Genomic DNA, 23311 nt, shown 5'->3' on the forward strand with positions numbered 1-23311 from the left:
AAGCAACATGAGGAAAAGACTTTTTCACGCAGCGTGTGGTTAGGCTCTGGAATGCACTGCCTGAGAAGGTGGTGGAGGCAGGTTCAATCGAGGCTTTCAAAAAGGAATTAGACTGTTATCTGAAAGGGAAGAATGTGCAGGGTTACGGGGAGAAGGCACTAGGTGAATTGCTCATTCGGAGAGCCAGTGCGGACACGACGGGCTGAATGGCCTCCGTCTGCATTGTAACAATTCTGTGATTCTGTGCTGAGTGCTCTTCTCCTCTCTTCATCCTCACTTGTTTGCAGTTTGTTCTGCTCTATGTGACCTCTCCTCATGCTCTCAGTCATGTTGAATTCCCAGAGGGAGACCTACCAGGCCACCCATATCTGGAAACAAATGCTTTCAGCACAATACTTTATATGACAGAAAAAGACCAGCCAGAGCAATGCCCATAGAGTAATCAAACATTTGCAAAGTATAGGAAACCTCCAAAAATTCATACAATTGCACCAGCAGCTAAAATAAAAAATCTAGCAACTAAACAGTAAATGCTTCATGAGTCCTTTAAATAGCACTGGGGGGTGGGGTGGTTAGGGGCAGTGTGCTGGGGTGGGTGCATGGGAGGTGGGGATCCTTCATGCTGTTTAATGTTGCGTTCAGCAGTGTGAGGTTATGATAAAGTGTTTGTTGCAGTGTGGAATTGTAAAATGGCAGTGGTGTGTGCAAATCAGCATTGCACACTGATTCACATCATCATCTATCTGTTCTGCATGCTGCCGATGGTCACCAGCATCCCGCAAACCCCTTTATCAAAATGGCGCCTTGTGAATTTTCCATTGGAAATATACACATGTATTTCGGACCCCATTTTCGTGTCTTCGTTGATTCCATAGCACTTAAAAAACAGGCACGACACAGCCCAGTTTAACCCCCACAAGGTCTAATTGCTGTAAATAGGCACACCATGAAGTCACTTAGATGCTAATAACAGTTAAGTACTTTACCTTAATTAGAAGATGGCTCTATTGTTGATGAGAAGGTGTTTTTGTAATTACAAATGCCTTGTAAATATCTGGCTTCTTTCAATAAAGCTCATGCACCCTGGCTGACAAAGGAAATAAAAGTTAAAATTAAACAGAAAAAGGAAGCTTATGACAAATGTCAGGAGCAAGGTTCAGTTAATAACCAGGAAGATTATGGAAAGCACAGAAGGGAATTGAAAGAGTTAATACAGGAGTTACAGAGAGGTTACAAGAAACAACATTAAATTGAGCCCTAAAACATTTTAATGTATAAAGTGTAAGCGGTTAGCTAGAGTAAAAGTTGGACCTGTCAAGGGAAATCGTCATGCAGAGGCAGAGGACACAACTGAATGATTAGCTGGGTTGGAACCATTCTCACAAAGGAAGCAGATAATGTGAAGGTTACACAAAAAGGAAGGGGAAGTCATGGACAAGCTAGTAATTGACGTACTAAAAAGATCAGCATTGCTAAAAGTTGGTAAGCCACTGGTCTGGATGGAATGCAGAAGCAAAGGTAGAATTATTAGAGACATTGGCCATAATCTTTCAGTCCTCATTGAATACAGGAGTAGTGCCAGAGGACTGGAGGGTTGCTAAAGTTATGACACTATTCAAGAAAGGGGAGCGAGATAGGCCAGGAAGCTACAGGCCAGTCAACCTAACATTAGTGGTGGGGAAGTTATTGAAAACCATAATCAGGGACAAAACAAACTTTCATTTAGAAAGGTGTGGGCTTATCATGGGAGCCAGCATGGATTTGTTAAAGGCACATTGTGTCTGACTAATTTGATTTCCTTCTTTGAGGAGATAACAGAGAACATTGACCAAGGTAATGCATGTATGTATGGACTTTCAGAGGCATTCGACGAAGTGCCACACAAAAGGTTTATTAAAACAATGATAGTCCGTGGAATTAAGCGGAAAATGGCAGTTTGGATATCAAATTAGCTCAGTGACAGGAAGCAAAGGGTGGTTGGATGTTTTTCAGAATGGGAGGTGGCTTGTAGTGGTGTTCCCCAAGAATCAGTTTTGGATCCATCTCTCTTTCCAGCTTTTATAAATGACCTGGACTTGAGTGTAGGGAGCATTAACAAGTTGGCAAATGATATGAAACTTGGCAAAGTAGTAGATGGTGGTGAGGATAGTTATAGGCTTCAGGGTGGCATAGACAGGATGATAAAACGGACAGAAACATACCAGATGTAGTTCAATTTGGAGAACTGTGAAGTGATGCAGTTTGGAAGGATTAATCAAAGGCATGATTTTGGAAAGTAGGTGAGCAAAGAGACCTTGGTGCCCATTTGCACAAATCCTTAATGGTGTCAGGGCAAGTTGATAATATGATTAAAAAAGCATATGGGTTACTTGGGTACAGAGGAATAGAATATAAAAGCAAAGAAATCATGCTGGAACTTTATAAATCACTGGTTAGGCCTCAGCTGAGGTATTATGGGCAATTCTTGGTGCATGTTTCAGGAAACATGTAAAGGCTTTAGAAAGGGGAGGACGTACAGAAGAGGTATACCAGGATGTTACCTAGGATAAGGCAAGTTAGTTACAAGGAGAGGCTGGAAAATTTAGAACTGTTCTCCCTGGAACAGAGAAGGTTAGGAGGTGGTCTAATAAAGATTTTCAAGATGATGAGAGGTTTTGATAGAGTAAATAGAGAAATACTAGCAGGTCAATAATCAGGGGTCATAGATTAAAAATCAAAAAAGATCTAGAGAGGAGATGAGGAGAATTTTTTTTCATTCAGAGAGTTGTCAGGATCTGGAATGCTTACCTGAAAAGGTGTTAAAAGCTAATGTCATAAATCATTTTAAAAGGATGTTGGACAGGTACTTGAGGATGAGGAGTTTGCAGTGTTAAGGACAAAAAATCGGGATGTGGGACTAAGCACGATTGCTTTTTCTAAGAGCCAGCACAGGCATGATAAGCCGAATGGCCTCCTTTTGTTCTGTGAGTTTCTACGATTTCTATGAAAAGTCAAACAACATCATCAGGAAATAGCTGCTTTTCTTTTTCTGGTACCTAGCTGGTTAGGGAATCAAAGTCATTGAGGTAAAGGTGGCAGATGGGTTCCAGGCTTCTCGTTTCACATTTTCTCACTATCTTCCACTTTTCCCAGTTGCGATGCTTTTTGTTGAATAGCAGAATTGTTTCAAAGTCATATGCAATTATCCTGATTGCCTCCACAGACAGATCTTGAGGTATCTCAGAGGGCGTCAGCTTGTAGAAATAGAAACAATATTATCTGTCCCTTCTTTTCCTCCACAAGAAGTTTTAGATCATAATGTCCAACATGAAATATATGAATGAACAGGATACAGTATTCACAGAAAGATTAATCAATTACACTTGTATCGTAAAATGAATAAAATGTGCAACTCTACCACTGCTCTCAAGCTTGCAGTTCTTTAGTTAGCAGTACTGCAATTAGGTTGCAGGTAGTATGGGTTCACTTTGTCATACTGGAGCTTACACGTGATTATTACTGACTCATGCTGCCCCTCCAGAGAGGAAAGAAGGAAGGATAGTCCTCTGATCTTTCCCTGAACTCTGTGTGTCGAGAATTTGCCTGTCACACTGCAAATCAAGGTTACCCACCTTGAAGGAAATGTTTACAGCTTGTTTATTCAAGCCATCTGCTTGGCATCTTGAATAAAAACCATTTCGTCACAATGATGAGACATTCTAAGAACTAAGCCAATTGAACTTCCTTGTTTCAAAGATAATGTAACATTCAAAAGTAAAAATATTACTTCTAGTCTGTCTGGTGTTCTACTGTTGGGAACTGTTCTATAACCAGGATGTGAACCACTATAGAATGATTTCCTATTATTTCCTAATTAACATCCTGATTGTCACTAAATGTTAAGTTCAAAAATATATCTCAGGGACCTAAATGCAAATATGATATGGTTCAAAGCTAATTTGGCATTTTTCAATGACTGAATGTAGCTCATTCAATACAAAGCCCTAATTTAGACTAGAAATGCCATATCTGCTCTGAAAGATGAATCTTGCTGGAGATACAGAGGGAACAGTCATCCACATCTTCTGCAATTTTTATCCCATTTTAAGAGATGATTTTTTTTCATTACATGCCTCGGATACTAAGGAGGCATTCTGAAAAAACCGTACCATTTGCTGGGTTTTTTGTGTGATTCCTCACTTAAGAATGAAAGAACATAAAAAGGATGGAACAACAGAAGGTCATTTGGCTTATCACGCTTATTATTTCCACAGCCCATGCAGAATTGGTTGTTCCAAACTAAACCAATAAATTTTGTTAGAAATATTCTGCAAGCTGGCCCAAAATTAGATCAAACAAAACTCGAGAATACTTAAATAAAAGCAGAATACTGCAGATGCTGGAAATCTGAAATGAAAACAAGAAATGCTGGAAATACTCAGCAGGTCTGGCGGCATCTGTGGAGAGAGAAGCAGAGTTAACGTTTCAGGTCAGTGACCCTTCATCAGATGCTGCCAGACCTGCTGAGTCTTTCCAGCATTTCTTGTTTTTACTCCAGAATACTTATCTATTTTTACAACTAGGTTAATATCCTAGACCAACTGCCTTGGTATAGTATTTCCATAATCCCAGAAGATCAGGAACTATCAACTCCACAGAGCATTCAATTATCCCTAAATAAGCTTATTCTTACAACCTGCAATTCCATTACAATTGCAGATACATTCCTCACAAAACTGACATTCATCTAGCTTTTTTCGAATGTATTAATCAGCATATTATGTGGGAATCTATTCCATAAATTCAAAACTCAGTGGATGTTTTCTAGCCTAAAGATGTGCATAAGGCAGTTGGATTTTATATATCTGTCCTCCACTTATGTATTTACAGTCCAATCAAATAACATGCTTGGATTTATACAATCCATCCCTCTTTTAGTATTGTAAATAACTATTCGTACTCCTTTATATCTTTACTCCAATGAAAATAGTCACAAATTGTTACATTTACCATGGATTTTTAATAAAAGCAAAATTGGGGGAGGCAGTGGCATTGTGGTAATGGCTTAATGCTCTGGGGATATGGGTTCAAATCTCACCATGGTAGATGATAACATTTGAATTCAATTAATGAATCTGGAGTTCAAAAGCTAGTCTAAGGGTGACCCTGAAACCATTGCCAATTGTTGTAAAAACACATCTGGCTCACTAATGTCCTTTAAGGAAAGAAGTCTGGCCTACATGTGACTGCAGACCCACAGCAATGTGGTTGACTCTTAAATGCTCTCTGAAATGGCTTAGCAAGCTACTCAGTTGTCAAAGGCAATTAGGGATGGGAAATAAATGCTGGCCTTGCCAGTGATGCCCACATCCCATGAAATAATAATTTTTTAAAAAATACTGTGGTTGCTGGAAATTTGGAATAAAAATAGAAAGTGCTGGAAATGGTCAGCAGGCCTGGCTGCATCTGTGGAGGGAGAAACAGAGTTGATGTTTCAGGTCAATGGAAGGCCACAGCTGACACCCATTTAGTTGCAGTTTCAAACAATGTAGATATGAATTTGTAAAAATTGACAGAGTTCAACATGGCCTGCATTTTAATGGTGTATTGATCTCCATGTCCTGAATTCCTGATTTGTATTCCTGTCACCAAAGTTCTATACTGGGATTGATCCTGTAATCTCTAAAACCATTGCAGATTTTAAACACTTAGCCCAAATTGTCAGGGAGAAAAAATTAAAAATGTTTATTTTGCTTCTGCAGATATGAATTAGGAGCTGCTTTGTTTATTGGCTGGGCCGGATCTTCACTTTCCATGTTGGGAGGTGCAATATTTTGTTTCTCCTTGTCTGATGGTAAAGATTCTCCCAGGTAAGATGAATATTATATGGTTTGAAGAAGTGCATTTAGAATTCTATGTTTATGGGACTGCACATTTCATGATGAACATACAAAGCAACCTAGGCACTCATTAGAAGTAATAATAACATTACAGTAGACTTGTTCCTTTATCATGCTGTCTTTGTCAGTTATACAAGGGCTGTGTGCAACTTAAAATCTCTTATGTTGCCACCAAAGGTAGGTGAAATTACATCTCAACATTCACTGAAGTAAACACTGGCTCCCAAGATTAAATTTTTGGCTATTACATTTATCTAAATCTAATTAATCATCTTGGGGTAAAATTCAACTTCAGTGGAGGCACAGTTTTGTTGATAGCAGATCAACTGCCCTTGTTTTTCCTTTCTATTTGAAGTCAATGTAAAGAACAATCAGATAGTGTGTATATAACGGGTAGCTGATCCACTGCTGCCTGTTTTGTGCACTCGCCAAAGTTGAATTTTACCTCTATATGTCCATACACAATTTCTGCCTACAAAATCTTATTTACTGTTGTCATGCTTTTTCATAAAATCAACAAAAGCTTGTATTTATAGAGCATCATTAATGTAGAAAAACATCCTTCACAAGAGGGTTATCAAATAAAATTTGACACTGAACCACACAAGAAGATATTAGGGCAGATGACAAAAAGATTTTAAGGAGTGTCTTAAAGGAGGAAAGAGAGGTAGAGAGTCGGAGAGATTTAGAAAGGGAATTCCAGAGCTTAGGGCCTTGGCAGCTGAAGGCATGCTTATCAATGTTGGAGCGATTAAAATTGGGGTTGCTCAAGGAGCCAGTAATGGAGAAATGCAGATATCCCCGAGGGTTGTAAGGCTGGAGGAAATTACAAAGATAGGGAAGGGGAGGAATTTTCCTTGGAAAAATTTGAAAATAAGGATGAGAATTTTAAAATTGTGGTCTTGCTTAACTGGGACCTAATGTAGGTCAGCAAGCACAGTGGTGATGTATGAGCAGGACACTGTGGGCTATGACACGGGCAGCAGAGTTTTGGATAACCTCAAATTTACAGAGGATGGATCTTTGGAGGCTAGCCAGGAGTGCATTGGAATAGTCAAGTTCAGAGTTAACAAAGGCATGGATGAGGGTTACAGCAGCAGATGTGCTATGGCAGAGACGGAGCTGGATGATGTTATGGATGTAAAATAGGCAGTCTTGGTGATGGCACAGATATATGGTTTGAAGCTTACCTCAGGGTCAAATATGACATCAAGGTTGCAAACAGTTTGGTTCAGCCTCTATCAATTTCCAGGGCGAGGGAGGGAATTATAGAATAGTACAGTGCAAAAGGAGGTCATTCAGCCCATCGAGTCTGTGTCAGCTCTTTTGAAAAACAATCTTTCTCTCTTTCCCTATATGCCTACAAATGTTATCCTTTAAGTATTATCCCATTCCCTTTTGGAGACTACTAATGAATCTATATCCACCACCACATCAGACAGTCCATTCCAAATGCTAACCACCTATTGCATAATGTTTTTCCTCATGTTCCTCTGGTTCTTTTGCCAATCATCTTTAATCTGTGCTCTCTGATTATCAACCCTTCAGCCATTGAAAACAGTTTCCCTTCATTTACTTTCATGATTTTAAACACCTCCATCAAATACTCACAATGCCTTCTCTGCTCGAAGGAGAACAATCGCAGCTTCTCCAGTGTAGCCATGTAAACTGTAATCACACCTCCCTGGAACCATTTAGTAAATCTCCTGTACCCTCTCCAAAGCCTTCATGTCCTTCCTCAACTGCCCAGAATTAGACACAATACTGCAGTTGGGGCCAACAACTGTTTTATATAGGGTTAACATAAATGCCTGGTTTTTGTACTCTATGGGCTGAATTTTACTGGCGTCTCTCCCCGCAAAGTCGAGAAGGGCCCGCTGCATATTACCGGCAGCGATGGGACCTCGGGCCCTTCATCTAAATATGCAAATGAACATTTAAAATATTTAAATAAACTTACCTGCAGGCAGCGGCCATCCCACTCCAATATTACGGCTGCCGTTCATGCTCCACGCGCCTTCGGAACTCCGTACCGGGAAATCAATTTTAATTGGATGTGGGGATGGTGGGAAGGGGTTGAAAGGCAAATGTAAAGAGGTTGGAGGGGGAAAGTGTGGGTTGGTAATAAAGTTCCATTTTGTGCCGATGTCCCTTAAAAGAACATTGGGAGGATGGGAAAGGGCCTCCATTATGTCTGTAATTTTTATGCAATAATTCTTCATGATATACCTTTAAAAATTTGAATTTCTCCTGAGAGCTTACCGTCCTTTAAAAATGGTGCCGGCATAGTGGCGTGGACGCTGTTGCCGGGGACGCAGGAGCTGCCCACTCTACGTCATCGGGGGCGGCCGCTCCACCCCCACAATTTAAATGAGCCCCCGGGTGTAATCTCGTGGGGGCTCCTGGGTGGCCGCTGAATGTGGGCGCCGCGCTGAGGTTAAAGGGCACCGCCGTGGAGCTGAGTACCCGAATAAAATTCAGCCCTATTCTATTCTATTTATAAAACCCAGAATCCCATATGCTTTATTAAGTACTTTATTAATCTATCCTGCCAGCTTCAAAGATGTGTTCACCAACACCCCAGTCTGTCTGTTCTTATACTATCTTTAAAATTGTACCATTTAGCTTGTACTGTCTCTTATAATTTAGAGTCATAGAGTCATAGAGTCATCCAGCATAGGAACAGGCCCTTCGGCCCACCGTGTCCATGGCGACCATAATGCCTATCCTAATCCCACCTGCCTGCATTAATTCCATATCCCTCTATGCCTTGCTCATTTAAGAACCTGTCCAGATGCCTCTTAAATGTTGCTACTGTTCCTGCCTCCACCACCTCCTCAGGCAGCTCATTCCAGATACCCACTATTCTTTGTGTGAAAAATGTATCCCTTTGATCCCCTTTAAACCTCCTTCCTCTCACCTTAAATCTATGCCCTCTAGTTTTAGTCACCCCTACCATGGGAAACAGACTCTGGCTGTCTACCCTATCTATGCCTCTCATCATTTTATATACCTCTATCATGTCCCCTCTCAGCCTCCTTCGCTCCAGGGAAAACAGACCCAGCCTATCTAATCTCTTTTTATAACTCAAGCCCTCCAAACCAGGCAACATCCTTGTGAATCTTTTTTGCACCCTGTCTAGGTTAATCACATCTTTCCTGTAGTGCGGTGACCAGAACTGCACACAGTACTCTAAATGCGGCCTAACCAAAGTTATGTACAACTGTAACATGACGTCCCAACTCTTGTACTCAGTGCCTCGGCCGATGAAGGCAAGCATGCCATACACCTTCTTCACCACCCTGTCTACCTGTGTTGCCACTTTCAGGGAACTATGTACTTGCACCCCAAGGTCTCTCTGCTCAACAACAGCCCCAAGGGCCCTGCCATTCAATGTATACGTCCTGCCCTGGTTTAACTTCCCAAAATGCATCACATCGCACTTGTCTGCGTTAAATTCCATTTGTCAATCCCTTGCCCACTTTCCCAGTTGATCTATATCCTGCTGTAACCTTGGACAACCTTCCTTTTCCTCCCAAAATGTATCACCTCACTTTTCTACATTGAATTTCATCTGCCAAGTGTTCACCCATTCCACCAGCCTGTGTGCACTCTCTGGGAGTCCATTCTTCCTCGCTGTTTACCACATTTCCAAGTGTCAAATCATGTGCAAGTTTTGATATTATACCCTGTACCCCCAAGTCTAAGTCATTAACTATATCAAAAACAACAGTGGTCCTCGTTCTGAAAGCTGGGGAATACCACTTTCTATCTACCTCCAGTCCGTAAAACAGCCATACACACAACACTCAGTTTTCTCTGGATTATTACCTGAGTCATGTGCAAATTGGCACAGGGCAAATAAGATTAGAGAAATGAATGCATGGCTCAAAGACTGGTGTGGTAGAAGTGGGTTCCAGTTCAAGGGGTACTGATGCCAGTACTGGGGAAAGTGGGGGCTGTACTGTTGGGACAGTCTACACCCGAACTGTGCTGGGATCAGTTTTCTAGTGAGCCGCGTAACTAGGGAAGTAGAGAGGGTTTTAAACTAATAGTGGGGGCAAGGGATCAAATTTGGGAAGATGTGGTAAATCAAAGAGCAGAAACAAGGCAAGGGAGGAAGGTATTAATATGGGAAAAAGATAAACAGAACGTGACAGGAAGGGACAGTGAGTACAAATCAGCAGATAAGGCTAGAGGTTACAAAAATAGTAAAAGGACAAAACTAAAGGCTCTGAATATGCAGCAATTCTGGATGTTCTCGTACACCAGTCACTTAAGGTAAGCAAAAACAAGAAATGCTGGATTCACTCAGCAGGTCTGGCAGCATCTGTGGAAAGAGAAGCAGAGTTAACGTTTCGGGTCAGTGACCCTTCTTCGGAACTGACAAATATTAGAAAAGTCACAGATTATAAACAAGTGAGGTGGGGGTTGGGCAAGAGATAACAAAGGAGAAGGTGCAGATTGGACCAGGCCACATAGCTGACCAAAAGGTCACGGAGCAAAGGCAAACAATATGTTAATGGTGTTTTGAAAGACAAAGCATTAGTACAGATTAGGTGTGAATATACTGAATATAGAACATCAGCAAGTGCAAACCTGAAGAAAAACAACCTGAAAAAAACAGTGGGTAAGCAAACTGAACAAACTAAGATGAAATGAAATAAATGCAAAAAAAGATTGTAAAAAATGTAAAAAGGAATGTAAAAAAAAAAGGAAGAAAAAATAACTAAAAATGACTAAAAATGAAAGTAAAGTGGGGGGGCTGTCATTATTGAAATTATTGAACTCAATGTTCAGTCCGGCAGGCTGTAGTGTGCCTAATCGGTAGATGAGATGCTGTTCCTCGAGCTTGCGTTGATGTTCACTGGAACACTGCAGCAATCCCAGGACAGAGATGTGAGCATGAGAGCAGGGGGGAGTGTTGAAATGGCAAGCAACCGGAAGCTCAGGGTCCTGCTTGCGGACTGAGCGGAGATGTTCCGCAAAGCGGTCACCCAGTCTGCGCTTGGTCTCCCCAATGTAGAGGAGACCACACTGTGAGCAGCGAATACAGTACACTACATTGAAAGAAGTACAAGTAAATCGCTGCTTCACCTGAAAGGAGTGTTTGGGGCCTGGGATAGTGAGGAGAGAGGAGGTAAATGGGCAGGTATTACACCTCCTGCGATTGCAAGGGAAGGTGCCCTGGGACGGGGACGAGGTGGTGGGGGTAATGGAGGAGTGGACCAGGGTGTCGCGGAGGGAACGATCCCTTCGGAATGCTGACAGGGGAAGGGAGGGGAAGATGCGACTGGTAGTGGCATCACGCTGGAGGTGGCGAAAATGGCGGAGGATGATCCTTTGGATATGGAGGCTGGTGGGATGAAAAGTGAGGACAAGGGGAACCCTGTCATGGTTCTGGGAGGGAGGGGAAGGGGTGAGGGTAGAGGTGCGGGGAATGGGTCGGACACGGTTGAGGGCCCTGTCAACCACAGTGGGGGGAAATCCTCGGTTGAGGAAAAAGGAGGTCATATCAGAAGCACCGTCATGGAAGGTAGCATCATCAGAGCAGATGCATCGGAGACGGAGAAACTGGGAGAATGGAATGGAGTCCTTACAGGAGGTAGGGTGTGAAGAAGTGTGTTGAAATGGCAAGCAACCGGAAGCTCAGGGTAAGCATGCAGGTCCAATAGGCGGTAAAAAAGGCAAATGGTATGTTGGCCTTCATAGCGAGAGGATTCAAGTACAGAAGCAGGGATGTCTTGCTGCAATTATACAGGGCCTTGGTGAGGCCACACCTGGAATATTGTGCGCCGTTTTGATCTCCTTATCTGAGGAAGGATGTACTTGCTATAGAGAGAGTGCAGCGAAGGTTTACCAGACTGATTCCTGGGATGGGTTGACTGACGTATGAGGAGAGATTGAGTAGGTTAGGATTATATTATATTATCTACTGCATTTGGAGTACTGGGTCTCTGGGTTACTAGTCCAGTGACAATACCACTACGCCACCGCCTCCCCCTTCTTAACTCTTTTACCTCTCAAGGACATTCTCTCTAGCACTGTAATATTTTCCTTAATCAAAATTGCTAACCCTCCTCCCTTTTCTCTTTCCCTACTGTTCCTGATTACCCGGTACCAGGAATATTAAGCACCCAATCTTCTCATTTTTTGACCCAGATCTCAGTTATTGTCATTACATAGTTTCCTCATGTGGCTATTTGTGCCTGCAGCTCACCAACATTCTAATCATACAAAGTATTTGCTATGAACCCACCTTTTTCAGTATTATTTCTTAGTTCTCTCTCCCAGTCATCTGGAAACCTTGTTTCTACTTTTTAACATGACATCTTGGTGCCCAACCCCTGCTGAATTACTTTAAACCCTCCCCCGCCATACTAGTTAACCTGCCCAAGAAGATATTAGTCCCAGCTGTGTTCATGTCCCTCCTGGCACAGAACTGAGTTCCAAGATTCCAAGTTCCAGGGATATAAAGCTATCCCTCCTGCACCATGTCTCTAGCCACTCATCCTACTTCTGTTCCCACTAGCTCGTAACACAAGCAGTGCTCAAGAAATTACTACCCTTGAGATCCTGCTTTTTAACCACCTCCTTTGCTCAAACTCTGACAGCAGGTCTTCGACCCTCTTCCACCCTCTGTTGTGAATTCTGACATAGACCATGACTTCTGGCTCTTCCCATTTACCATGCAGAATGTTCAGCACCCTCTCCACGATATTCCTTATCCTGACACTGGGGAGGCAACATAACACACGGTTCTCACATCGATGGTCGAAGAACTGCCTGTCTGTCCCCATGACAATCCAAACACCAATTGCTATTGCATTCCTACACTTTGCTGTACTCCCTCCTCTGCTGTCCTTTGTCAGGCTCGAGGCTGAAATGCCTTTGAAATGTCGTCACCCTCAATGGTATTCAAAGCTGAATCTCAGTTTGAGAATGTCACACTGCTGGAGGATCCCTGCACTGCCTCCTCTGACCCTTCTGGGGGACACCTACTTGCTTTTTGGAACTCTATCTGGCTGTGGGGTGACCACCTCCTGGAACCTGTGATCCAGGAAACATTCAGCCACCCATACACCTTGCAATGACTTGAGCTGCTCCTCAAGCTCAGAAGCCTTCAGTGTGAGTTTGAGCAGCTGGAGCACTTCTTGCACATGTGGGCATCTGGAAGATATGAAGCATCCTGAAGTTCCAACGTAGCGCAGAAATTGCAGGCTGCAGGTCATAACTGTCCCTCCATTCTTATTAGGAACTTTAAAAACTTCTTTGATGTTATATTCTACAAAGATAAATATTATAATCGCTCTTAATTAGGTTTAAACTCTCTCTTTGGCCTCCTTATCTCGAGAGACAATGGATAAGCGCCTGGAGGTGGTCAGTGGTTTGTGCCTGGAGTGGCTATAAAGGCCAATTCTAGAGTGACAGACTCTTCCACAGGTGCTGCAGAGAAATTTGTTTGTCGGGGCTGTTGCACAGTTGGCTCTCCCCTTGCGCCTCTGTCTTTTTTCCTGCCAACTACTAAGTCTCTTCGACTCGCCACACTTTAGCCCCGTCTTTATGGCTCTGGCGGACGCTGGCAACTGACTCTTTTCATGTATTAAATTACATTGCTTCTATTTTTCTATTTGCAGCACGAAACAAACTAAAAAAAATGAATTATTTACTCAAGCTTAACAAGAACCACTAAGATCACTATCAATTTTTTGTGTCAATGTTTTTCATTATAGATTCCTTTGTATACTCAAGAGTAGAAAATGCCAATGTGGACTGGCTCCTGTCACTGTATAATTAGCTCAAAAAGCTTTCTAAAGTTTTTCATGTGCCGTGTTTTCTCAGTCACTGAAATTTCTAATTTACAACACAACAATTTAAACAAAATAAAACATTCAAAAAAATACTTTCTCCTGAGGTCCCCAGCATCACAGATGCCAGTCTTCAGCCAATTCGATTCACTCCACGTGAAGGCACTGGATACAGCAAAGGCTATGGGCCCTGACACCATTCCGGCAACAGTACTGAAGACGTGTGCTCCAGAAATAACCACACCCCTAGCCAAGCTGTTCCAGTACAGCTACAACACTGGCATCCACCCAGCAATGTGGAAAATTGCCCATGTATGTCCTGTCCACAAAAACAGGACAATCTGGCCAATTATCGCGCCATCAGTCTACTCTCAAGCATCAGCAAAGTGTTGGAAGGTGTCATTGACAGTTGCTTACTCTCCAATAACCTGCTAATCAATGATCAGTTTGGTTTCTACCAGGGCCACTTGGCTCCAGACCTCATTACAGCCTTTGTTCAAATATGGACAAAAGAGATGAATTCCAGAGGTGAGGTGAGAGTGACTGCCCTTGATGTCAAAGTATCATTTGACCATGTATGGCATCAAGGAGGCCTAGCAAAATTGAAGTCAATGGGAATCAGGAGGAAAACTCTCTACCAGATGGTTGATCTTGTTGGAGGCCAAACATCTAAGCCCCAGGACCTTACTGTAGGAGTTCCTTAGGGTAGTATCCCAGGCCCAACCATCTACAGCTGCTTTATCATTGGCCTTCCCTCCATCATGAGGGAACGTTCCCCGATGATTGCAGAGTGTTCAGTACCATTCACAACTCCTCAGATGCTGAAGCAATCCATGCCCGCATGCAGCAAGACCTGGACAACATTCAGGCTTGGGATGATAAGTGGTGAATAACATTCGGGCTACACAAGCACAAAGCAATGACAATCTCCAACAAAATTTGGGCGGCACAGTGGCGCAGTGGTTAGCCTTACAGTTCCAGCAACCCGGGTTCGATTCTGTGTACTGCCTGTGCGGAGTTTGCAAGTTCTCCCTGTGACCGTGTGGGTTTCTGCTGGCTGCTCTGGTTTCCTCCCACAGCCAAAGACTTGCAGATTGATAGGTAAATTGGCCATTGTAAAGTGCCCCTAGGGTAGGTGGGGATGTGGTAGGGAATATGGGATTAATGTAGGATTAGTATAAATGGGTGGTTGATGGTCAGCACAGACTCGATGGGCTGAAGGGCCTGTTTCAGCGCTGTATCTCCAAAAAAAAAGAGAAAATCTAACCATCTCCCCTTTACATTCATAAGAAATAGGAGTAGACCATTCAACCCCTCGAGCCTGTTTCACCATTCAATATGATCATCGCTCTTCTTCTACTTCAACTCCACTTTCCTGCCCACATCCTATATCCCTTGATTCCCTGAGAGATCTATTGATAATTATACCTTCAGTGAATGGGAACAGGTTTTCTTTGTCTACCTTATCTAAACCTGTCATAATCCTGTACACTTGTATCATATCTCCCCTCAAACTCTTTTGCTCCAAGGAGCTACCATTGACCAGAAACTAAACTGGAGTAGCCATATAAATACTGTGGCTACAAGAGCAGGTCAGAGGCTGGAATCCTGCATAGCGAGTAACTCACCTCCTGACTCCTCAAAGCCTGTCCGCCATCTACAAGGCACAAGTCAGGAGTCTGATGGAATACTCTCCACTTGCCTGGATGGGTGCAGCTCCAACAACACTCAAGAAGCTCGACACCATCCAGGACAAAGCAGCCCGCTTGACTGGCACCCCATCTACAAACATTCACTCCCTCCACCACCAACGCTCAGTGGCAGCAGTGTGTACCATCTACAAGAGGCACTGCAGCAATGCACCAAGGAGAAGATGCAAAGTTAAATGCCATTTGCCTGCCATTCTGCTAGCCTATGTCCTGTTGCAGTCAATTGGTAGCATCCTCACTGTTTGCAACTGCTCCATGTTTGGTATCATTGGCAAATTTTGAAATTTTATTCTGTATTCCATTATACAAATCATTTATATATATCAAAGAAGCAGTGGCCCAGCACTGACTTTGGGCAATACCACTGTCTACCATCCTCCAGGCTGAAAAACAGCGATTTACCACGATTCGCTGCCGTCCATCCTCAAGCTGATTTTTATTCAAGCTGACACTGACTCTCCCATTCCATAAGCCCCAACTGGCCAATCAGCCCTTCATGTGGCACTGTGGCACTCTGTATCCAATGGCATTGCCATTGCTGAATCCCCCATAATGAACAGTCTGGGGGTTACCAATGACCAGAAACTGGGCCAATCATATACATACTATGGTTACAAAAGCAGGTCAGATGGGAATTCTACAGCGAATAACTCACCTCCTGAAGTCTATTAACCATCTACAAGGCATAAGTCATGTTTGTGATGGAATACTCTTCACTTGCCTAGATGAGTGAAGCTCCAAGAACACTCCAGAAGCTCAACACCATTCACCACAAAGCAGCCCACTTGATCGGCACCACATCCACCATTAGTCATTCACTCCCTCCTCCAGCAGCGCACAGTGGCAGTCGTGTGCACCATCTACAAGATGCACTGCAGCAACTCATCAAGGCTTCTTTGACGGAAACTTCCAAACCCCTGACCTCTACCACCTAGCAGAACAAGGGCAGCAGGCACATGGGACCACCACTACCTGCAAGTTCCCCTCCAAACCACACACCATCCTGACTTGGAAATACATCACTGTTCCTTCACTGTTACTGGGTCAAAATCCCTGAACTTTCTCCCTAACAACACTGTGGTGTATCTACACTATATGGACTGCAGCGGTTCAAAAAGGCATCTCACCACTACCTTCTCAAGGGCAGTTAGGGATGGACAATAAATGCTGGCCTTGGAAGCGATGCTCACACCCCATGAATGAGTTGAAAAAAAAGGACTGGATTCTACCAGCCCTCTGGAGACGGGCTGGTAAGCAGGAGGCCTCATAAAATGGTGATGCAAGGTGTCAGAAGGAGAGCCCAACGTCTTCCCGCCACCATGGCGTATTCCCAGCAGCGAGAAGCTCAGCGGCGCAGCCACCTGCTGTGCAGAATATTATGCCAATAAAAATGCCCAATTAAGGGTCAGTTCCCACCCTTACTGGCATTTTACTAGTGTTGAGAGGTGCTGCAACCATGTGGGTGGACCACTAGATAAACATTGATATAATAAAAGCAAAATACTGCAGATTCTGGAAATCTGAAATAAAAACAATGCTGGAAATACTCAGCAGGTCTGGCAGTATCTGTGGAGAGAGAAGCAGAGTTAATATTTCAGGTCAGTGACCCTTCATCAGAACTGGGAAATACTAGAAATGTAAAAGGTTTTAAGTAAGTAAAGTGGGGATGGGGCAAGAGATGAACACTGATGGCCTCCCTGCGGGTTCCCGGGGAAGGGCCTCCTTTATGGCTACTCCATGGTCCCTGGAGTGGCCGCCGTGTCTACGCCATGACCGCTGGGCATTGTACTCCACCCAAATCACTGGGGCCTCCCTGCCTGACCCTGACTCTGTACATAATCATGTACAAAATCATGAGAGGTATAGACAGGGTGGATAGCAAGAAGCTTTTTCCCAGAGTGGGGGATTCAATTACTAAGGGTCACGAGTTCAAAGTGAGAGGGGAAAAGTTTAGGGGGGATATGCGTGGAAAGTTCTTTACGCAGAGGGTGGTGGGTGCCTGGAACGCGTTGCCAGCGGAGGTGGTAGACGCGGGCACGATAGCCTCTTTTAAGATGTATCTAGACAGATACATGAATGGGCAGGAAGCAAAGAGATACAGACCCTTAGAAAATAGGCGACATGTTTAGATAGAGGATCTGGATCGGTGCAGGCTTGGAGGGCCGAAGGGCCTGTTCCTGTGCTGTAATTTTCTTTGTTCTCTTTGTTCTTTATAAACAAACTTACCTTGTTTTCAAGGCTGCCTCAGCATGGAAGCGCCCTCTCCTTCCTGCAGCCTCAGCAATAGCCACCTGTGTCAGTGGTGCTGCTGAGCTGATGGCCCTCTGATTGGACTGGCAACTTTGAGACGGGGGGTTTCCGTCCTCAATTGGACAGCGGGCCCACCACTGGCCTGCGTAGGTTTGGGTCCCCCTTTCAGTACTAATGGGTGGCACAGTGGCGCAGTGGTTAGCACCGCAGCCTCACAACTCCAGTGACCCAGGTTCGGTTCTGGGTACTGCCTGTGCGGAGTTTGCAAGTTCTCCCTGTGACCGTGTGGGTTTCCGCCGAGTGCTCCAGTTACCTCCCACAGCCAAAGACTTGCAGGTTGGTAGGTAAATTGGCCATTGTAAATTGCTCCTAGTGTAGGTAGGACGGGATATGGGATTAATGTAGGATTAGTATAAATGGGTGGTTGTTGGTCAGCATAGTCTCGGTGGGCCGAAAGGCTTGTTTCAGTGCTGTATCTCTCTATGACTTCTTTACCTCTTGAGAAAATCCAGCCCATATTCTGTTGAATTGTCTTGTCCGTCTTCTAATATCTTTGTGAAAGCTATCCTAGAAGGCTGCAACTTCTTCCAAAATCCAGGACTTTGAATTGATATTTTTGCCAAGAGTTCTGATGCTGTTAGCTGAATTCAATTTGTGAAGTCTGAGCAAATTGTTATGAAAGTGCTTCCATTTTTATATATTTTTTGAGGACTTGTGCGTAAAAGTATGTGGAAATACCAGAGGATATGCTGGACTTAGGTTTTTTTAACAAACAGGTCACTGGAAGGACTTCGGACTTTGTATAAAAGCAAGCACCAAAAGTCACATGCCTTAAGCGAAGTAAACAGCAGGAGCCTTGCTGACTATGGGAATTGTTTATAGAGAAGTGACATGTCAAGGGTTATGGTGGTCAGGAGTTTTAGGCTTTCTGAGTTGGATTTGTGAACTCTTTTGAGAATCCAGTGTGAGGACTGGCTTTTCAGGATAAGTGCTGCATCAGTTTCTTCAGTCCTTACACTGGATTCTCATGGTTTCTCAATGAGGCGGAAAAGGATAGGCTGGTGGCTTCTCTCTCTTAGCAGGCTTACACACTGACATTCAAAAGTGAAATTAAGACAGCTGCTGCAGTCTTTGCCTCTCTGTCGTTGCCTCATATCCTATCCTAATGGGCGGCACAGTGGCGCAGTGGTTAGCACTGCAGCCTCACAGCTCCAGTGACCCGGGTTCAATTCTAGGTACTGCCTGTGTGGAGTTTGCAAGTTCTCCCTGTGGCTGTGTGGGTTTCCTCCGGGCGCTCTGGTTTCCTCCCACATGCCAAAGACTTGCTGGTTGATAGGTTAATTGGCCATTATAAAATTGCCCCTAGTATAGGGATGTGGTAGGAATATGGAATTAGTGTAGGATTAGTATAAATGGGTGGTTGATGGTCGGCACAGACTTGGTGGGCCGAAGGGCCTGTTTCAGTGCTGCATCTCTAAAAACTAAACAAAACTAAACTTGACTAAACCTTACTCAAGTCCTGAGGACATCACAGGGACCAAAAAATACCTCCAACATGCTAATTACTACTCTGGTTCATGAATGGAACTTTTTATACCAATGTTCAGCTCTGGGCGTGGAACTGGTTTGTAATGTAATTTTTCACCGATTTTTATGAATTTTTGGGGGAAAAATTGCACATTATAAAAGTGGACTCCGTTCCTATTGATGTAGGTTGTGGCATTGAGGAAGAATGCATGAAGTGCTGTGTGGGTGCAATCTATGACTCTTTACACTTTGAAGAATCCTGTCACTCTGTAAAATTGCATTGATCTGTCATGGTTCACCAGCTTTGACAGCCACGGACAGGAGATAAAAATGAAAACTTGGAATAATCCCAGAACAAAAATGTTATGGGCAGTCATGACTTAACAGCCACTAGTGAAGGTGCAAGCAGCTGGGTGTTGAGCCAGCCAGGCATCCTTCTGTTGCGTCTCTTCCTCTTTTACTTCTTCCAAAGAGCATAGAAAAAGAAAAATCCATTATTCTCTGTGTGAAATGAGTGGGAGTAAAATGGCAGTCCAATCTTTGCCTTTCAACAACTACTTTGGCAAACATTGCAGTATTTGGTAATGACAAAAAAAACTCAAGTCCAATGCAAGTTTAAAATAAGCTTTAAGCTGAACTGAGAAACATTGATTTTTGGTTCTTTAAATTATTTTACATCTTCTGCTGTGCACCTAACAAACCTGGGCACCTGTTTTATATGGACAAGATGAGAGTGAAAATTAGGTGGTTATAACAGGAAAATGAAGCTTGTGATGCCATGATAGCATTTTCACCTCAGTTGCATCTGCATCGAATTATATAAAAATGGGTGGGCACCATCTACAGCCATTAATCTTTGTACCCCAGATCTGATCAGAAAATACCAGCTTCTGCCTTTTTCATCCGTTGCTTTTCAGATATAATGCTGATAATTAAATAAAGCTGGAACCTAAATCCTGTATGGTCATTTTACTCATTCTCCTGATGTCTTCCATGGTCTTACTGCTTTGGTGGGGGAGGATTTGAAATCCCTGAGTGAACTTATATCATTGTTTATTTGAAACTTTTATTTAATTTGCAGCAATGTACCTAAAAATCAAACATTGAGACATCGAAAATGTGGCTTCAAAATCAATTCTACCAATTTAAAAGTATGCATGTTGTCCGCAACTTCCTTCACTGTTCTCTACTGTTTCATGTTGCTTTGCAGTGCTATGTAATAAAATAATCTGTGGCAATATAGTTATCACAACTGTCCCTTTACACAAACAGTTGTGAATTGGACTGAGGTAGCTGACACAGAATACCTGTATGTTAAGCCATATAAAATTACCATGTAAATCAGAAAGAATTGTATAAGAGTTCAAAAACAGGCTCCCTGATGGCAAAGTCGATGTGAAACTGAACTGTATTTGACATTGAAGGTTTCCAGGTTTGAACTTCAGTATTTCCGAGTTAGCTGATTTCCGTGTGATGACACTCGAATGGCTTCAGCGCTGCTTGTCGAGGGACAGATAAAAGCATCAACCAGGCTTTCGAACACCTAATTGCGATCCAAATACTCCTGATGTTACTGCAAACATATATAAAGTCAGGAATTGCCTTAGATGTGATATCCACCATGGTAACTAACCTGCCAAAAATGTCTTGAGTTCACATATGAACAATGGCCACTTGAGTGAAATAGTGAAGGGTGTGTCTGGCACTAGTACTGCAGCATAACACAGTGCCCTTCGAAAGGGAGGGAAAACTGGAAGAAATAAATAAAGTTCTGTAACACTGGGCTGGACTTTGTTCCTAGCCCGATGTCACGTTCCATGGCGGGGTGGAGAATCGGAGCAGCAGCGGGTACCACGGAATCCGACACCGGAATTGCTGGGCCCGATCTTCCCGGTGGCGGGGAAACTCTATGGCGGCCCCTCCACCACTCTGCGATGGGACCCTGCTTTCCATATGCTAATTAGATCTTGCAATGTAACCCACAGCGATCTTACCTTCAGATCCAAATCTTCAGCGCGATGTGCGGCACTCATATGCCTTCATTTTCCTGTCCAGGGAAAACTGGCGCCACTGAGGTGGGGAAGGGGTCAACTCTCTACTATTTGTACAGGGAAGGGGAGGAAGGGGTCAGCTCTGCATTTTGTTGAACTGTCTGCAGGGCTGGCAGGCTTTTAAAAATGGTGCCAGCACCTCAGCACCTGCTCCCGCATCTGGTGAGGCCATGAACAGCGTCGCCAATGCCGCCCCTGTCATGTGATTGGGGGGGGGGTGCGGTCTGGCTGCTGTGTATATGCTAAGCAGCTGCCCACTGCAGAATCATGGCAGTGCAGGTCCCGCGCGGGGCAGCCGCCATTTTCTGCAAAATCCAGCCCCCTGTTAACATACAAACATAGAAAATAGGAGCAGGAATAGGCCATTTGGCCCTTCAACCCTGCTCCGCCATTCATTAGGATCATGGCTGATCATCCAACTCAGTAGCCTGTTCCCGCTTTTGCCCCCATATCCTTTGATCCCTTTATTCCCAAGAGCTATATCTAAATCCTGTTGTTTTCAGAATGACAGATTTGCCAATTATGATGAGGTAGCTTCAGAAAAACTACTTCCTCATTTCTCTACCAAGGAACCAAGAGCTAGCATTTCAAATATGCCATCATCACTATGATTGATGTGATCAGTATCAGTGCAAAAACAGTCAAAACAAAATATCTGAAATATGATTTTTATAGGTCGATTTAATTCAGAGTTTTAATATGGAATTGAATTGATTACTGGACATATTAACTTTATGAATTTTTCTTTCAGAGTGGGTTATGGCTACAGTGCTACAGCATCCCTTTTTTCTTCTCGGACAAAGGCACACAATGTTGCAGAAGACATGAGATCAGCTAGGAACACAGGGATCCCACCAAAACAATTTGATAAGAATGCATATGTTTAAAGCAACCCACATATAACATAAAGATGTTATTACTTTAATCAAGTTCAGTCCATAAGAAAAACACCTTTTAATTTACAAAAATTTATCAAATTTGCATTTGTTTCTCACAATAATTCCAAAAATAACAAACTGCAGTTTTTAAAATTGCTGTTTTGAACAGATAGAGCTATGTATAGACAAGAATATTCTATGAAAAAATAGATCATTCTGTATTAACGATAGATCTTTTGATGCAACTAATTTCCTTGTTTTCAAGAATATTTTATTTCAATTGTTCAATGGTTAATTTGGAAAAATATGCAGAGTTGAGTACTGCATCAATGAATGATTTACTGTTAAATGAACTATTTTGTCTTTTGATAAGTTTTAGCTGGTTATTTAGTTACTAGAAAAAGATGTATTGCTTCTTGACTGTTTATTATTTGGCATAGCACAAACATGTTTCATGGAACTTTCTAAACAAATACAATTGAACCAAGAGTTCAATCAAATTAAATGGAAATGTATCCAATTTTATGCTGAATACTTTTAGAGTTTACCATATATATATATTCTATGTTTCTATAACTTATTAAAAACCTTACATCTATGCAAACCTCCTATCTGCACAAGTTGACTTTTTGTTGTCATGTTTTTGTTGCGCTTTTTGCAGGTCATGTTAACCTAACCCCCACCAGCAGATAACTGCTGGGATCGGGTCAACAATAGTTTGACAGTAAGCCCAATTTCACTCTCCATTGACTGGACATGACCCATCAAATTTTCGAGCAGGCCTTGAAATTGGTGACCAATGCTCCAACCCAAAACAGACAGAAATATTTCAACATATAAATCAGGCACCCACATGGGTTGTAGGGAATGGATACAATTTTCAATGACGTATCAGTGGTCCTAGCACTGAAGGCCATTCCTAAATACTCCAAACAAGATCTTCAGCACTGACTTTTATCACAATCTTCTCATCCACTAGTGGGCGCTTAGTTATCAGGTTTGCCTCCCCAGCCAACCCTTTTCAAGTGCTGAATCCAGACCCAGTTCTCTGATGGAGTGGCCAAAATTCTGCATTCCCTTCCACTTCCTCACCACCCCCACCCCCATCCACATCCACACCCCACCTGATTGATACATTCAAATTGTATTCACTAAAGTCATCAAGCAAGCAGTGTGATTATTCCACTTGCCTGATACATTAATACATTT

General features: G+C 43.0%; 1 protein-coding gene across 10 annotated transcripts in view; it reads left to right on the forward strand.

Moving 5' to 3' along the window:
- The window catches only part of LOC137371557 (claudin-10-like), a 117754-nt gene extending 95058 nt beyond the window's left edge, over window positions 1-22696 (forward strand). For all 10 annotated transcript variants that reach the window (XM_068034383.1, XM_068034385.1, XM_068034386.1 and 7 more), the window contains 2 exons: window positions 5742-5849; window positions 21976-22696. In XM_068034383.1, coding sequence (XP_067890484.1) covers window positions 5742-5849; window positions 21976-22111 — 244 coding nt within the window. In that variant the 3' untranslated portion in view covers window positions 22112-22696. The remainder of the gene's footprint in view (window positions 1-5741; window positions 5850-21975) is intronic.
- The last annotated feature ends 615 nt before the right edge of the window (window positions 22697-23311 follow it).

Source organism: Heterodontus francisci, chromosome 6, assembly GCF_036365525.1.
Source record: "Heterodontus francisci isolate sHetFra1 chromosome 6, sHetFra1.hap1, whole genome shotgun sequence".
NCBI classification, from domain to species: domain Eukaryota; kingdom Metazoa; phylum Chordata; class Chondrichthyes; order Heterodontiformes; family Heterodontidae; genus Heterodontus; species Heterodontus francisci.